Source organism: Bos taurus, chromosome 15, assembly GCF_002263795.3.
Source record: "Bos taurus isolate L1 Dominette 01449 registration number 42190680 breed Hereford chromosome 15, ARS-UCD2.0, whole genome shotgun sequence".
Taxonomy (NCBI): Eukaryota; Metazoa; Chordata; class Mammalia; order Artiodactyla; family Bovidae; genus Bos; species Bos taurus.
Genome location: NC_037342.1, coordinates 63,701,752 through 63,720,344, shown reverse-complemented (window position 1 = coordinate 63,720,344; position 18,593 = coordinate 63,701,752). Strand labels below are relative to the sequence as shown.

The 18,593-nt window shown below is 46.2% G+C and overlaps 1 protein-coding gene across 9 annotated transcripts in view; it reads right to left on the bottom strand.

Moving 5' to 3' along the window:
* Positions 1–1,127: 1,127 nt before the first annotated feature.
* Positions 1,128–18,593, bottom strand: part of TCP11L1 (t-complex 11 like 1) — a 33,458-nt gene continuing 15,992 nt past the window's right edge. For 5 of the 9 annotated variants that reach the window (XM_005216273.5, XM_005216275.5, XM_005216274.4 and 2 more), the window contains 5 exons: positions 16,029–16,165; positions 13,303–13,499; positions 10,301–10,482; positions 8,295–8,467; positions 1,128–4,856 (listed from right to left, as the gene is read on the bottom strand). In XM_005216273.5, coding sequence (XP_005216330.1) covers positions 4,654–4,856; positions 8,295–8,467; positions 10,301–10,482; positions 13,303–13,499; positions 16,029–16,165 — 892 coding nt within the window. In that variant the 3' untranslated portion in view covers positions 1,128–4,653. Of the gene's footprint in view, positions 4,857–4,947; positions 7,834–8,294; positions 8,468–10,300; positions 10,483–13,302; positions 13,500–16,028; positions 16,166–18,593 lie in introns of those variants that run through there. The other 4 variants (XR_009490573.1, NM_001205472.1, XM_015474795.3 and 1 more) reach the window with 4 other exon arrangements.

The window sequence follows — 18,593 nt, the reverse complement described above, 5'->3', positions numbered from 1 at the left end:
TTGACCTTGGGGGATAATTATGAATTTATTTGGTAATTTTATAATCCTCTACTGACATATACTTAATATGTAAAACTAAGAGTTGATTTATATGATAGTAAAATTAAAATCACCATGTTCATAAATTTTGATTTTTACATTTCAATTCCCAAAGCAAACTTCATTAAAGTTGGTAGTTTTTAACTTGACTGTGATGTTCAGCAAGTGCAGTTATATTTTATTTAATACAAATTTCAGAATTCTTGAATGGTTAATTCATGCCAAGTTAACAAAACTCAGTTACCATATTACTGATTTAGGTAAAACTTTAAATATTTAACAGAAGTTAGCTTATCAGCTCTGGGAATAAAAGTTAAAAAAAACAATTCCATGTACTAAATTTTCTTCCCTGTCCAAGATGTGACCAAATTTCTACTGTGAGCCCACAGCAAGCAGTACTTCAGAAAGCAGAGGCAATGAGAATGAGAAAGGAAAAAAAGTGTTACTTTGATTTTAAGGCTGCTTTAAGTCAAAAGTTGCACTTAAAGGCTCTCAATGTTTAGCTCAGATGGGGTGTTGTTTAGTCACTAAGTCACGTCTGACTCTGTGTGACCCCATGTATCCCATGTAGCCCGTGCCAGGCTCTCTGTCCATGGGATTTTCCTAGGTTAGAATACTGGAGTGAGTTGCCATTTCCTTCTCCCTACCCAGGGATCAAACCCATGTCTCCTGCATTGCAGGCAGGTTCTTTACCACCTGAGCCACCAGGGAAGCTAGGCTTAGTTCAGATAAAACAAATAGAAAAATGGTGAAGTCTGACTATTGATACCAACGTCAGACACAACTGATTTCTAAATTACATTCCATCAGATCGGGCCTTCTAAACTATATGTTAGTTCAGAAGGCAACATAGGTAAGACAGAAATCCACACTAAAGGCAGTTTTAGGTAAAATTCTGCCTGCTGAAGTTTCTGACACATTTCTAGGACTCGAGCTTTTTCTGAAAGTATCAGTGAACATTCAGTAGGTTAATAGAGGATTTCAGGCTTAAAAGTTTCCCCTTTCCCCGTCCCATGAAGGTGCTTTGAAAAATGAATAAAAAGGCAAACCATTAAAATAGGTATATAAAACCCAATATAAATACACAATTGCAAACATCACTGTAATTCTTTATTTAGGTTTTCAATGAGATAGTGCCTTTTAATATGAGTTTCATAGCCTATCATCCACTACCATTCAGTCATCCATTCATTTACTTCAAATAATGCGGAGGTGGAAGTGAGAAATCACTGGAGTGCAGGTGAGTGGCAGCATATAAGAGAAGTAAGATTGCAGCTCTGGTACAGAAGAGATGATAAAAGAAAATAACAGTCTTGGGACAGGACAGGAGGAAAACCTTCCCTACAGGCCTGTAAAACGTGCTTGACTGAAGGAGGCTGGGCACCTGCAGTCAAATCTGTCATCACCTACAGGCAAAAAGGTTACAATACTCTCCTTTGTTGCTAATAAAGCCATTTATAGTTCTTTTGTGTGTACAAAGCATTCTAATATCCATTATCAAATTTAATCCTCACAGGAAGTGTGAATTAGTATTCTTGTTTTACAAAGCCTAAGGAAGAATGGCCCAAAGTCACAGAGCCTTCCTTGCAAGAAGGCAACAGAGGAACGACTCAACCCAGATCTTCCTCTAAGTCAGATCTCTCTGCACAATCTGACCGCAGTCTACTTCAGTTATTCCAGTCAAATTCATCACAGAATGTCAGACTTGAAAGGCCCTTTTCTAGTCCATTCATTCTATGGGTACTGAAATGGGTCCCGATTTGCTCCAGCTAATCACATGACAGAAATGGGATTAGAGCTCTGGTTTCCTGACAGCTCTCAGTCCTCCCACTCTACCGTTCTGCCTCAAAAGAAATACAAGTGCTTTACATACAAGTCAAGGCAAGTCAAAAGATCACTGGAAGTCAAACAGCAAACACCTATTCACTCCCTTGAAATTCAGCAGGAAATGAGGCTGCTCTCTTCCCAGGAATCTTAAGACTTTGGAGAAATTAAAATAAGCCACAAAAACAGAACTGCTAAATAAGCCATTCAGAACTGTCAGCCAGTAATGTGCACGTTTTATGCCTATTGAGTCAAACTTTTTAATAACTTTTCTTCATAGAGAAAAAGTTTCTATATACCTGTCCACTGCATTAATCAGTAAGATATATCAGTGTAACTCTTACCTGAAGTGGATTATAGGGTTACATTACATGAACAATCACATTTTACAGCTTGCTTTAGAATTAACGAGATTAAAAAAAGAAAACTTCATACAGTGAGACGCCACCCACTAGTCACCTCATCAACTGACAGCTGACTTCTAGACCTTTATTCACTCACTCATTCATTTAGGAAACTATCAGAGAAATCAAGCTGACCTGCTGATCGCAACCCAGCTCTCAAGGCCCTCAGTTCTACCCACTTGTAGTGAAGTACTATTGCCAAATAAACTTAGCACTTCCAGAAAGATATGTTTTCCACAAACCCTTTTGGGCAGGAAACCATGTCAAATCCAACCAGCATGCAGTATATATATAAAACCAGTTCAATTCTGAAGGATAATTTATATGCCAAAGGTATTTTGTCTTGGAGGGACAGAATACCCTGGATTGGGGGAGCTCTAAGTAGATGCTTAGCAAACATTTCCTGAGTGACTAAATAAACAAATCTTCCTAGCCCTTAGTGATAATCCTATGAGATTCCAGGAAGAAAAACTAGCTCACATATCTTCAAAGAGCAACAGCAAAACGATTCAATATGAATATCATGATTCTGAACTTTACTGTCTTCATTCTGGCTCTTGTAGAATTCCACCAGGGGACACTGAGGTAGTGGGGGCCACAGGAGTCTGTGAAGCTCCCTGTTACATGGGCATCAAGATTTCAAACTGTCCAAACATCACTCTATCCATGTAGGAACCCATGAGGGGGAAAAAAATCTACTAAGAGTTAATTCTTGCAAAAGAAGCAGAATGAAGAACTCTGGAGATTTAGGGAAAATGGCTACAGGAGGTGGTGACTCGCCCTGCATCGGGGGGTTACACCCCTTTCCTACATCCTTGGATGGGGTGGGGAACCCCTGAACACTGAGGTGGAAGCAAGCCAGAGTGCCCCCCCGCCCTGCCCACTGAACCTCATTCTCTACGACCAGTGAGCGCAGCTGCCACGGCAGCCTGACCTCCAGGAACAATTCCAGAGGTGACTTCACTGAACGCGCTACAGAGGATGTGGTTTTGTTCTTTAAAAGTTCTACTTACTGAGCTTTTAACCTCTTCCCAGGAAACCAGGGAGGATTTGTCCTTGAGACTAAACTTTATTAATATGACGTCTGACCATGGAACCCAGCTTACATTTCTGACTGCAAGTAAAAATATTAAGAGTGCAGTCTGAAGCAAATAGATGGAGAAATCACATCCCTCCCAGTATAACCAGTAGCTCCTCTGGAACCTGGTATCACTAGATGGTCCACAGGGTGGATGTTTCCCCAACCCTGTCCTCAGCTCCACCCCCACCCTTATGGGCTTGAATGAAGGGATTCCTTGCCTGACGCCACCCCTGTGGTTCTGGCAGCTGGGGATCACCCCAATGACTTCACAGTTCGGTTTCTCACATAACATCCCTAAGATACACATTTATTCTTTAACAAAACAGGTCATCTATGAGACCCCAAGCTACCCTTTCAGCCACAGGGTATGTCAGGAACTCTGGTCACTCAAGTTCCTAGATAAATACTGCTCGAAAATCAGAGATTTCCTATAACTTCATTACCTGAGAAGTAAGTGAGCTTATGCTATTTTATCTGAAAACACTTAAATCCAATTCTGGAATTCGAATTCAGTCAATACCTCAAGGTGTTGTATCAGGGTGAACTTTTCAGTAAAAACTTCCGATATCTGTCTTCTTTTATATTACACTAGCATATTTTTTTTAAAGATTCCTCAACTTTCAAGACATAAAAATCAAAGAATTTTCCTTTCTCTACATCCCATAAACACTATCATCCAGGTTCAGAAGTAATTTTGTACAAAAGAGAAAGCTTTTTTAAATCAAGTATTAATAACTCCTCCAGAATGAAAGGATTCCAGGGCTCTGGCTGGGCCAGGAGGGGAGAAAGCAATAAATAACTGGGGGTCGAGGGGGGCAGACGGGAGGCAGTAAGATTTATAAAGTTCTAACTTAAATACCTGGAGGGAGGAGGGGTGGGCTGTGCAAGAGAGGGGCGCGTCTAAATGCACCACGGCTTGGCTTCTCACTCTGGGGTAGCTGGCAGATACTCTCGGGTGTCTAAAAGAAAAACAACCCAGATGGCAGAAGAGCAGTCCCAGACTTGAGGGAGAGACAGGCAGCTACAACCGTGATATACACAGGACAGTCCTGTTAAAAGCTGAGTGCTGCCTATGAAACTCAGGACAACAGCCTCTCTGATGTAAACTTGCGCTCATAAATACAAACCCCCAAAAGAGAATTCAGTGCATTTTCCAACAAGTCTTCTCAACATTGATACACAATATTCTTCCTTTTGGAATCTGTGCTATTAAACAGAAATGTACTAAATAGCCATTTTCCAAAGCCACATCACAGCTGAGAACAGGTTGAGCAAGTAATACTGCTGCTACAGGGACTATACGTGTTAGGATCTGGCGAGGGTCTTACTGAGGATGGCGTCATAGTAGGGACTGAACACCATCTTGTTATAGTTGACCAGGCGCACGAATTTAACGGCAACTTCCTCCAGCTCTTTTTGAATCGGACCCAATCCCCCAGGGGCTATGGGCGATGGCTTCTGATGACTTGAGGCAAGGTAGGCGTCTAAGAAGGTCAGGATTCGGGAATCTGTGATTGAAGAGAAAGCAGATGTTTGTTTCCTAGTTAGGGCGACTTCACAAACTTCTGTTTATGCTTCAGTTTTTAGCCTAAACATCACCTTTTTGAGAAAGTCTTCCCTTTCTCAAAGGGAAGTGGGGCACCTCCCACTTCTGAACATTCATCTCTTTGGTAATGTTTCCTCCACGGGGTGGGACCACGCTCCTCTTGTCTGTCGCTCTCTCCCTGGCACCCAGGGCCTGCCATGAGACCCGGCCTCCAGGCAATGTCCCAAATTACATACTTGGAAAGCAAGGATAAACGCATGGACGATTAAGGGTGTCTAGGGTGCTGACAGGCTCTGCTCTCAGAGGAGCAGGGTGCAATGAGACCAACATTAGCCACTGTTGAAGATCACATGAAAAGTGGGAGGAAATACATAAAAAAAAAAAAAAAAAAGTGGGAGGAAAAGCAAAGCAAGAAATACAAGTTCCAAAAAGAGGAGAAAGAAAGACGATTCCAGCACTCCTAACCTGTGATCTAGTTTTTCCCACAAAGCCCATGAGAGACGCCTGAGCCTCCTCCTCCACAGCCCACAGTGACGCTCACGGAGCTGTGGGCAGCTTGTCCTACTCCCTGGAATCACTTCGTTTGCTTTCTTAGCCCCCCACCCTCACCCCTATGATGGTGCTGTACCCTCCTGTGCAGCCTCAGCTGCCAAAAAAGAGTGTGTGCAAGCCGCAACCTTGCAGATTTTATCACAAAAACAACAAGGGCATTTATATCGAATAAGCGTTTTCAAACTTCACGCCCCCCTCAACCAGGGAACCTTCTCAGGTGTGACTGACTTACACTCTTTGGGTGCCAGTAACACACCGCCACTGGCTGTGACTAAACAACTTAGCTGGCAGAACCAAGGGAGCAGCCTGGTAGCCAGCAGTCTCCTCACAGCCCTTTCCCGCATCCACACCCCACTTGACGACAATGATCTTGAGGGTCTGAGGGCCCTGCAACATCAGGAGGCTCCCCCTGAGGAATCCAAAGATGAAACTGTAACTAAGGCAGGCCTGGGGTGGAAAAATCTAATATTTTAAAAAAACACTGATTCATGTAACTCTCTTTTTATAAATCCCACTTCTGACAGCATTCTTGTTTTGGCAGGGCTTCCCTGGTAGCTCAGATGGTAAAGAATCCGCCTGTCAACTCGGGAGACCTGGGTTCAACCCCTGGGTCAGGAAGATGCCCCGGAGAAGGGAATGGCAACCCACTCCAGTATTTTTGCCTGGAGAATACTATGGACCTGGCAGGCCACGGGGTCGCAAAGAGTCAGACATGACTGAGGGACTTTCTTTCTTTTCATAAAATATTTTGCTCAGTTGTTCAGTAGCGGCCAACTCTTCACGACCCCATGCACTATAGCCCACCAGGATCCTCTGTCCATGGAATTTTCCAGGCAAGACTACTGGAGTGGGTTGCCGTTTCCTTCTCCATCATAAAATATTACCTAGGAATAAAGAAAACCAAGTGATAGTATTAGAAGCACACCCACATCGCTGGTTCAGCCTCTACTCAGAATCTGATAACCATGAATCACTCTGCTTTTGCCTGAAGCCTGCTAACTTTCCATTATTTATAAGAGGAACAGCTATCTGATTTCATAAAGAAGTTGGGGAAGGACTTCACAATCAAATAACAATAATCCTAAAAATTAAATATTAGATGTGTTCCTTGATCAACCAGTGAACAGAATCAAACAGTGATGATGGAAAGGAACAGCTCATATAGCAGTAATATTTTTAATAACTGCGACTTGTTGCAGAGTCCTCACTATGTGCTGCCAGGTTCGGCAGGAAGGACCTTACTTATATTTAACATGATCACCTGCAGTCCTCTCAGCAACCCTAGAGGTGCTGGTATTACTCCCTTTTTAGAGACGAAGAATCTCAAGTATCATATCACTTCCTCAAGCTACACAGTAAGTACTTGCAAAGAAAACCCATCTTAGTCTCGACCTACAGCTGTGCTTCTCCTCACCCTTGCCCCATTACAACGTCTAAAAAACTTCTGGGTTTTGTTTTGTGTTTCTTTTCCTTTTGGCCGCGCCTTGTGGTATGTGGGACCTTAGTTCCCCAACCCGGGATCAAACCTGTGCCCCGAGCGGTGGAAGCACTGGAAGTGTGCAGTCTTAACCACTGGACCACCAGGCACACGTGCTAAGTCGCTTGACTCTGCGCGACCTCATGAACTGCAGCTCGCCAGGCTCCTCGGTCCATGAGCATTCTCCAGGCAAGAATACTGGAGTGGGTTGCCATGCCCTCCTCCAGAGGATCTTCCCAACCCAGGGATCAAACTTGGGTCTCCTGCACTGCAGACTTCTTTACCATCTGAGCCACCATGGAAGCCCCTCAAAACACTTCTGACTCCAGATCTGGGGGAGAGGGGTTCCCACCACCAAGCAATTGTTTGTGACCCCAGCTGGGTGTCCCACAATCTTACTCAGTTCTGACACCACCTGGACATAGCCTCTGTTCCCACAGGTTAAGGGCTCAGGCCCACAAGACTGATGCCCACGTCAGACACCAAACAGGAGTAGGTCCCCAGGTCACCCGCCACTTCTGTCTGACTTGACTACACATCGGAGGTTCACATGGCATCTTTTCCGTGGATTTGTAATCTGCTAGAGCAGCTCACAGAACTCAGGGAGGTTTCACCGGTTTATATTATATAATAAAGGCTCTGATAAAGGATACAAGTGAACAGTGAAGACACTCATGAGGCGAGGCGGGGAGAATTCCGAGGGCCAGAGCCTCTGTTCTCGTGCAGCAGGGGTGCACGCACCACCCGCCCCACTACACGGTTGTGTTCACACACCCAGAAGCTCTCCACACCCTGTACTTCTGGGATTTTCATGAAGGGCTCATCTTGCAGGCATTTCCAGTCCTTCTCCTCTCTCTCTGGAGAACAGAGGGTAGGGCTGAAAGTTCCAAACTTCCAATCATGGCTTGGCCTGTTGGGGGACCAGCCCCCAAGAGAGAGTCCAAAGAGTCAGCCCCTCCAGGAGTCCAAAGAGTCACCTCTTCAGAACAAAAGACGCTCCCCAGACCCAGGAAATTCCAAAGGCTGCAGGAACTCCGGATCAGGAGCCGGGGAAAGACTAAATATTCGAATAAAAGGTGCTCCCAGAGCTCTTCTCACGGAGGAAACCACCAGAGTCCCAGGAGCTCTGTGCCAGGAACCAGGAGGAGACCAACACAGATATTTCCCACTACCTCACGGTGCTGGAGCAGGGTTCTGAACCAAGACCCAGGATTCCAAAGCCAGAGCCCTCAGGACAGTGCTGGCTGCCGGCCGCTTATCAGAACTTGGGGTCGCCCTCACCACACGGAGGTGATTAATCCCTCTCCTCTCCACAATGTCCGCCAGCCCATCACAGGCACATCCCTGGCCCCGACTCCCCCCAAGACGTACCCACGATCCTGCGGATGGGGTTGTCAGGACTGGCCACGGCCTGGATCTGACCCTTGAGCACGGCCTCCTTGTCTGTGGTGAGGGGGCTGAGGCCGCACAGGGAAAGGCAGCTGCTCACCTCCAGGCAGACCTTCTCCCCGACAGCAGTCAGGGCGTCCTCCAGGTGGAAGGAGCTTGAGCAGAGAAGGGAAGGAGAAGCAGGGAAGGGAGGGTCCGTGAACCGAGTGCACAGTCCCCTCAGCCCCAGCCCCCGCGACCCATTTGTGGACTGGCCGGTTCAGGGGGAAACTGTGACCCTTCCCTGCCCCAAGCCTCTCAGACCGTGTCCACCCAACTCGGGGAGCTTCTCTCTTACAGAAAGGCGAGGGGAGGGCTCAGGTTATACCTGGTCTAACAATCTAAAACCCAACTTCTTGCTCACATCTGTGTGGTGAAATAAGGCTGGAACTGACCGAGGCCTACCCTGGACACCTCTGGAGCAACACCAACAACCAGAAATGTGGTAGCAGGAGACAAACTTTTCACTGGACACCACTTTATCTGTTTGGCTTTTGAGACAGTGTATTAAATACTTTCAAAGAATAAACAGAACTGAAACCTTAAATTTAAAATTCACACCTCGATTTCCTAGAGCTCCCGGGCTCCCCTGACATCTCTGGAGGGAGCCCTCGTGGTGGTGGGTGTTTTCTAAGAGGGCAATCACCTCTCTCCTGGATCTAGAGCAAACGTCCGAGCCCTGGGACTCGACGCTGGGGCCAGGGTGGACACACCGGGGCTGGCCTTCTGAGGGAGCACCAGACAGGACCCACTCCTCAGGAGCTATGACAGAGCAGTTTTACTGGTGGGGAACTTAGGCGACAGCCCAGGGCTACACCTGTGCAAGGGCCTCAGGCCAGGCCTCGCCTCAGCAAACACCCTGCAGGAGTCAAGACTGTTGAGGGCCAGGTCAGGACTCATGTATACACCCCTCGTGGCACTGAACACACTCAGGCTGTGTGCAAACTCAGCAGCCAGTTTCTCCACTTTGTGAGGAGGAGGAGGTTTGTGGACATTCCACCTGAAGAATCCTCTAAGTTGAACCTCGTTAGATACAGTTTTATTTGTGTGTGCTTAATTGCTTCAGTCGTGTCCGACTCTGTGTGACCCTACGGACTATAGCCTGCCAGGCTCCTCTGTCCATGGGATTCTCCAGGCAAGAATTCTGGAGAGGGTTGCCATGCCCTTTTCCAGGGGATCTTCCCGACCCAGGGATTGAACCCACATCTCTTCTGCCTACCTGCACTGGCGGGAGGGTTCTTTACCATTAGCAGCTTTATTTAGAACCATTCTGAAAGGTGGAAACCACACAAATCACCTAACCTGACTTCACTGCAGGAGCACTCACAGCCGCTGCCCTCACACAAGCAAGGACTGCTGCTGGTTGATAAATAACCCATTCACACTCAGCACAGAACGTCTATGAGGAGTGTGCAAAGGGCAGAAAACGTCAATCACATTCACACACACTGGAAGACTGCAACTTGGTTTTTGTTTGACCTTTCCCCAGGGCTGTGTTGGCAAAACTGTTAGGTGGTGAACGTAGGGTAACATTGGATAACAACCAATATTTTTTTTTTAATGGAGCAAGAATATAATAGAAATACCAGGAAGTATTAAGCACAGCTGGGTAAGTTTCACTTTTGAAGTTTTTATTTTAGTTACATGAATGTTCAAGTGTGCACTGTTGCCATGGAAGATGGATTTCTTTACTAGGCGTCCTGGTCACAAACATTTGAAAGCCACTGTCCCAGAGCCTTGTTCAGCAACCCTAGAGTTGACTCTAACTTTGACCGTGTGACCCTGAATAAATTCTGTAGGGCACTGGAGAGCCAGATTTCCTCGGTCCCTCGTGAGTGGCCCTGATTCTGTCTCACACTGCAGACCCCCCCCACCCAAGCCTGCTCCCTGCCACCCTCTGCCTCGCACCATCCATTGAAGACCCTCCCCCACAGCTCTTGGCCACTTACGGCAGATGCATGTCTGTGAGCAGAATCTTTACAATCATCTTGAGTTTCTCAGCGAAGTCAGCCCGGCTGGCGATCCCTGGGGCTGCCATGCTGAACGTGACCAGCAACACGGCCCCCAGGACGGTCAGCTGCTCCAGCTGGAGCTGGAACTCTTGGAAGCGAGAATGGTCCATCAAAACTGTCTGCGATGAATACAACAGAAATCATCCTGAGCTGCAGGTTCAAGCTGTGACCAGCAGAGGGCGGTGTGGCCACAGCCCCCACAACTATGCAAAATGGGGATTCCTCCTCCATGGGGCTGTTTTAAAGATGAAAAAAGGGGAGCGGGACAAGTTCGGAGATTGGGATTGACATGTACACGCTAGTATATATAAAATAGGTAACTAATAAGGACCTACTGTATAGCACAGGGAATTAATTATTCAATACTCCGTAATGACCTACATGGGGAAAGAATGTAAAAAAAAGAGTAGATACATGTGTATGTATAACTGATTCACTTTGCCTGAAACTAATACAATACTGTAAATCAACTATACTTCAATAAAAGTAAAAAATAAATAAATAAAGATGAAAAAAGACCATGTATATAAAGCAGCTGGCAGAGCCAGAACTCAATAAATCCACTCTATCCAGGGCACCGGAGGGAAGGAGGGGGGAGATGTATTTCTTCACCTCAATATCCCCCTCTGCATCCAGCACAAGGGAGGCTCTCAAGAAATGGGGAGTGAATAAAAAAAGAGAAAGACTGTCAATAGGAAAAGCAGGAATGACAGGTAACCCAAAGCCACATGGAAAGCAGTCAGTGAGTGAACTTCTGACGGTGTCCCCATGTTACGGACAGGCCTGGGTCTGGCCGGGCCAAAGTCCCCTGTGTGGGGTGAGGGAAAGGGCAATGAAGAGTTTGGGGGGATACGACATCCAATCTGAGTTTTTATAGATTAACCAAATAAAGTTTAAGGACCGGTATTGCTATAAGAAACTACTGCACCAAATCAGGACGTTAACAATGTGGAATCTTAGCCCAGAATCCTCTCTGCGAAGTAAAAACCATCTCTGAAGGCTGATACTCCTCTACTGTCAAACAGAGAGGCTTTACCAGTCCCTGTTTTGACTTCACTTTGTTACATGGCAGCAGCGTCCTTGCTTTGAAGCCTCCTAGCAGTATGTAGTACTTGGGTTTAGGATGTAAATCCTCCCATTCATTAACCAATGTGATTACCCAGCCCTTAAAAACTATCACACCATATTTCTGGGCTGCTCTGGCCTTCCAAGATGGCCCATACTCTGTCTGGGGAGTGTGTTTCTCTTTAAATAAATCCACTTCTTACCTATGGGGGGAAAAAAAATTTCCAAGGATCAATTCTGAGAGTGGATACCTATCCCCAGTGAAAACACCGTTTTCCCCACAGCAATTTTTCAAGCAAAACATCTACAGGAGAGACGAGAGAGCCTGTGACTCTTCAGGAAGGAGCCTCCCCCACCCCCAGTTCAACACCCTCTTTAGAGCTTGGTCTGGCACGAAACAGGGAACTCAGAGGCAAGAGGTGAAAACTCAGGCTCACAACATCTTAAAAGGAAAAATAAGGAACTGAGAAAGAAAATTAGAGAAGTAGCAGAGAAGGCTAGAGATAAGAAGCCTGAGTGCCCTCAAAAAAGAAAGGGAGTCTAGACACCAAACCACCTATTTGCTGGGGAATCCCTAGTTAGTCATCTCCTTAAGGGATTCTGGCTGTTAGAAGCACTTATTCTAAAAAACATACAAAGAAAAAAAAAAAAAAAAAAACCATGGCTCTGCATGGAAGGAGAAGCAGTTTCTTTAGATAAAACTGAAAAGCAACATCGCTGAGTTAGGGTTTTCTTCAGGATGAGTAAAAACAGGACAGACGCTCTGCAGCACAAATTAGCAGCTACACACACTCTTGGAGGGATTACAAAACGAGGCAGATACTCTGGAGAACGGTCTGGCAGCGCCAAAGAGTCACCACGTGACCCAGCAGTTCTAATCCTAGATACATACCTAAGGGAAGCGGGAACACATGTCTACACAAAAACTTGTACACAAATATTCAGAGCAGCACAGTTCACAAGAGCCTAAAAGTGGAGACAACTTAAGTGTCCATCAACTGATGAATGAGGCAAAATGGGGCGAGCCACACAATGGAAGAGATTCAGACTCAGAAAGAAGTGCGGACACAGGCAACATCGTGGAGGAACCTTGAAGATAGTATACTAAGTGAAATAAGCAAGACATAAAAGGACAAAGCACTGTGTGATTTCACTCATATGCAGCACCGAGCAGTCAGATCCAGAAACACAGAGGAGACGGGAGGGGACAGCAACGAGGAGTGCTTAAAGAGCGCAGTTTCAGCTTGCTCTGTAAATGGGTGGAGGTGATGGCTCCAGTCATGTGAATGCACCTAATGCCCAGAACTGCACACGTAAAGATGGGAGGGACTTTCCCCAGTAGTTTAAGACTCTGCCTTCCAAGGCAGCGGGGGGGTTCCATCCTTGGTTCAGGGAACTAAGATCCCACAGGCCAAAGGGTTCAGTCAAAGAAAAAAGACGTGGGGAGGGGGTAAACTTTACATATATTTTACCACAATTTTGAAAAAAAGGAATGAAGTACTGATACATGCTACAACATGGATGAATTTTATGCTAAGAAGCTAGACATGAACGGCCAATATTGTACGATTCCATTTAAACAAAAAGTCCAGAATAGGCCAAATCCATCGAGACAGAGAGTAGGTTGCCAAGGGGTGAGGGGAGAAAGGGGGAAGAACAGTGACCGCTAATGGGTCCAGGGTTTTCTTTCCGGTGATGACAATGCTCCGAAATGAAACAGTGGTAATGGAAGCTCAGCTCTGTGAATGTACTAAAAACCCAGGAATTATACGGTTTACAAACGAACAACTTTCTCTATGTGAGTTGTAACTATTCTTCAGAAGTTCAGCAGTACAAGAGAGAAATGAGCAGTCAGCTTGCCCTGGAGCACCTACTTCAGGGAAAGGCCGGTGGAGGTGGTCCCACTTCAGAAGCTTCAGGTACGCGTAATTCTGCACGGCCACGGGATCCAGCTGGGGACCGTCCCCAGAGCCGGCGGCCCCTCCCGCAGCTGGCAGCGCGTTTTTATACTTCTGACTCATAAGGTCATCTGTGGCTTCCTGCAGCCACTGGGTGACAAAGTCCAGGGAATCTGTGAAAAAGCAAGACTTGGAACATTACTGAACACTCTCAGACACTTCCCAGAATTACTTTAGGGAAGATCATCCTGGAAGTGTGGTAAAGTACAGAACATGGACTTTGGCATCAAACAGACCTCGGTTTACATCACAGGACCGGCAATTACCAGTTGAGTAACCTTAGGTTCGTCGTAGTCTGTCTGACTGTCAAGGTTCTTAACATAATCAAAGGTCTGGCACCGGTGCCATTAGTGGTAGCGAACCTGCCTGCCAACGCAGGAGACATAAGAGACACGGGCTCGATCCCTGGGTCGGGAAGGGCATGGCATCCCTGGAGGAGGGCATGGCAACCCACTCCAGTATTCCTGCCTGGAAAATACAGTCCACGGGGTCGCACAGAGTCAGACACGACACGCAACTTAGTATGCACGCACCAGCGCCACCCCAGAGGCGGCTGTGAGGGCTGACCGTGACGGCGGGCGCAGCGCACCACCCTGGTCTTGCCACCTCAGATCTTCGGCAGACTTTTGCTCTTTTCTCTCCCACCCCAGCCACTCATGCATGACACGCGGCTGGAAGCTCTGGTAAGTCCAGCTCAGTGAGATGTGAAAATTCCTGCCCAGGGACAGATGGGGGGAGATGCTGGCTAGAGTTCCCAGTGTAAAGTACCCTCCACACTGAAAATGAGGCTTGTCCTTGTCTAGATCTCAGCCTCCTATCAATCTGGTTTCCGGTCAGCCTCGCTGGGGTAAGTCCTGTCACCTGTTTGGTACATACTGCATGGCATTTGGGGGGACACCCCCACCCCAGCGGGGGGACCTTGTTGTCTCCCATCTGCCGGCATGCTTTCCTACTCTTCTAAGCTGAGTAGATACCCGGGATTCTGAGGGACACAAGAGCAAGAAGATGAAGCTTCTGTCCACATTGTCTGAGCAAAAAAAACCCTCTGACAGGACACGAGTGGGCTGCAGCCCCATCAGTGGAGGCCGCCTTGCCACCAAGCGGGCAGTCGAGGGCACGGCTGGAGTCCGCTCTTCACGGCTGCAGCCGGACACACCTCTGGTCCTGCCCACACGCTGATCACGCCGAGCTCTCGGTTCTGGGCTTCGCTCTCCCTTTAGCCTCTGGAGGCAGCATTCTATAGGCCACCAGCTCTGGGAAACCTCGGCTTTCATGCTGCGAGTGACTCTGACCGGCTGCCGGCACCTGACCCTTACTCTAAGGCTCTTCAGCCTGTAAACTGTAACCCTGCTGTCTCCTGAGGCGCAGGACAATACTGGTTGAGAAAAAGAGCTGAGTGGGTCAATTTTGTACTCGCAGGCGTTCCCTAGTTGCAGTGTGAGGGCTTCCCACTAAGATGGCTTCTCTTGTTGTGGAGCACAGACTTCAAAAGTTGTGGTGAGTGGGCTTAATTGCCCTATGGGATGTGTAATATTCCCCTACGGGGAAGTGAACCTGTGTCCCCTGTATGGACAGGCGGATTCTTAACCACTGGACCACCAGGGAAATCCCTGTGGTCATAAGTTCTGGTCAAAAATCCCTCAAAACCTATTTCCACATCTGTAAAATTGGTTTAAAAAATAGTGTCTACCTCCTAGGCTTACTGTGAGGTCATCTGTGGCAAAGCCGGTACATAGTCAATTCAAGCAGGGGCACTGAATTAACAACTTTGATCAGACTACACAATCTATCCAGAGACTGCCATTTTCATCTGTGACCAGCAAATTTACAGGCTAAAAGGAACGCGTAATAAATTGGAACTGAAGACCGCAATTCACTGAGACCATCTGCTGCCAAGGCAGAGACCAAAAAAAGGACCCTAGCAATGCAACATAGTTTGGCTCCAAAGTTAACCGTTCCCAGCAATCATCTGAGACATTCATAAAAATGAAACCTTTTCTGATTATGAAACCAGAAGATCTATACACACAACAAAGCGAAATTTCTTGATGTACCTCATAGAGAAAAGAAATGTGAGCTAAACAGTCCTAAGAAGTTTGTCACATTTTAAAAATCAAGGCCAAGTAAACAATTTACCTCAAATTGATGTTTTCGTTAAAAATTCATTTAATTTAGGACTTCATTGTTCTTTTAAATTTCTATTCTCCTCATCTACTTACAGTTCTCTTGCTTGTCAACTAAGTTATCAAGGCCTAACGTCTTGTTTTTCTGTCTTCAAATGAGACTACTGTACTTCCATACTGGGCTTCCCAGGTGGCTCAATGGTAAAGAACTCACCCGCCAATGCAGGAGACATAAGAGATGCTGGTTCGATCCATGGGTCTGGAAGATCCCCTGGAGGAGGGCATGGCAACCCACTCCAGTATTCTTGCCTGAAGAATCCTATGGACAGAGAAGCCTGGCGGGCTACAGTCCATAGGGTCACAAAGAGTAGGATATGACTGAAGTAACTTAGCACGCACGCACGTATTCCCATATTAAATTTTCATTTTGTTTTGAAAATATCATTTTGCAACAACCTACAGTGACTAAAATGAAAAAAACACAGACAACAAATAAGTACCACAAAACACTAAACATACTTGGCTGCTTCTCCAAGAACTCCTGAAACTGCTTCCTTTCATACTCAATCGACTGCTGCATGAGATGCGGCCTAATGCTACTGACAGCAAAGTTCGCCATGTCCACCTTCATTAGGTCCAACACTGAAAAAATCGCCCTGGAAGAGATAAGAGGATTTAGCACTAGGCAACTGCAAAGTCAATACTGCTGTTAAAAAAAAAAAAAATGAAGTGAGCTGATTTGAGGTAGTTTTTTCATCCTGGAAAGGGCAGCAAGAAAAGTTGGAGAAGCCATGAGAAAGCAGATTAAGAAAAACAAATTTAGAAGAAAGGACTGCAAATTTTTAAGCTGCTCTCTGATCTCACCCATGCCCCTAGGCAAACATCACTTTCCCCACTGCCTGTCTGGCCCAGAGCTCATTCCTTGGCTCTGGGTCAGCCCTCACGGCAGCAGAGGAAGAATGGCCCCAGACCATGGCCCCAGACCGAGGTTAAGAGCACAGAGCTCACCACGGGGTCTCCAAGCTTACAGGTTATTTTCCTTTCCTAGGAGAGAAAGACAATTAACTCTCTCCTTTCTCTTCCCCTGCCCTAGTCTCTGAATTCCAGGGCAGGTTTTATGCTCTGGCTTTGGCAGCATAATTGTGAGTTTGTGCTCTGAAAGTACCCAATGGGCAAAACTGACATGATACCAAAGATGCCTTCCACAGCATGCCCCCCCATACCTGCAGCACTGCTGCCTCGCGACCACCTGCAGAAGGTGGGGAAGAACCAAGGTGGAGTTTCGGTGTGGCCCTACACAGAGGGAAGAGTCAGATCAAACATCCTCAGGGTCTCCTGACGCCCTCTGGGGCTGACAGGACATCATACAACAGAATGAACTCACCCACACACAAGATGATCACGTATGGGACAGGATACATGGTCTGAGGAACAATTCGGGGCCTCTCCCCGCCACCACTCTGTCCCACTCCCAAGTATACGGGGCAGCCCACTTTCTGGAGGGCCTTGTGCCTCTCCTTTGAGCATTCCCAATAGGCCCCTGAATTCACCTACAGGAACCCAAGGACTACTGGAAAGTGCCAGCTGGCAGACCACTGACTGGAAGTGACCCACAAGTTTTGTGCTCACAGTGTTTTTAAAGGCTGGGATTTCTAGTTTCTCTTGAAAAATCAAAAGATCTGGCAACCCGGGCCCACATTCCATCTCAGCTACACCGGTTGGCGCTAAGCAGCCACTGCAGCCTCCTTCAGTAAGGTGTGTACACCCGGTTTCCCCAGGCCCTTCTCCTTCCAGCAGGAATCTGAGTTTGCTACAAGCTACTTCCCCAGAGGATCTCTTCCAAGGAATTCCGCATTTAACTTGGCTAGATTATGGCTCTTAAAAGTGAAAGTTGAGTTGCTCAGTCATGTCCGACTCTTTGCGTCCCCATGGACTGTAGCCTGCCAGGCTAGTCTGTCCATGGGATTCTCCAGGCAAGAATACTGGAGTGGGTTGCCATTCCCTTCTCAAGGGGATCTTCCTGACCCAGGGATTGAACCTGGGTCTCCTGCATTTCAGGTAAGATTCTTTACCATCTGAGTCACCAGGGAAGCCTAGATTATGGGCTCTTACTGACTATCTTATTTCTACTAACACCATGCCTAGCACATAAGAGGTACTCAGTAAGAGCTTGTTGAATGAATGAACAAATCAATAACTATCTTGAGGCAGTCTTTTAAACATTTTCTATCTAAACCTTGAGATAACCTTACAATGCCGGGTGTTTTTCTAGGTAATGAATATTGATAGCATGATGATGTCAAGAAAGCTAGAAATGAAACTTTTTTTGCTTATAAAACTTTTGAAAAGGAACCTGCTAACATGCAATGAGTCTTAAAACTGTTCACATCCTCTGACACAGTAATGTCATTTTAAGAATCTATCTTTACAAAATAACCTAAAATACAGAAAAACGTTTTGTGCAGAGATATTTTCTCTACAGGGTTAAGTACTAAATAACTATACAAGATCTAATTGTATATCTTAACAGAGAAACAGTTAATAATATCTATGAAAAAGGATGCTTTGCAGCCACTGAAAATACTTATGAGGAGTTTAAACAAGTGATATAGTTGGTTATAAAAGGGCAATGCAAGAGATCCTTGGAGTGTCAGAACTATTTAGTATCTTGAATGTGGTGGTGGATATGCAAACTCAGGTGATAAAATTGTATAAAAATTACTATACATAAACACATACATGTGTATATAGGAAATCTCAATGAGATCAGTGGACTGTATCAGGATCAACACACTGAGGATGATAGTTTTGTGAAATGTCACCCTTGGGAGAGGTGGGATAGAGTGCACTGCATTATTTCTTACAACTCCATGTGAATATACAATTATCTCAATGACACTTTCAGTGAAAAAATAAATGAAATAATTAGGGTGTAATACTAATGAAAAAAAGTTAGGCTTGCAATGCCCACTGGAAGGTCTTCTTTGGTTCAGCTGAACAGACTCACAAGACAACTGTAAACCACAGGTCTGACACCATCTATCCACACAGCTTGCCAACAGGGTGACACCAAGCACTCCTTTG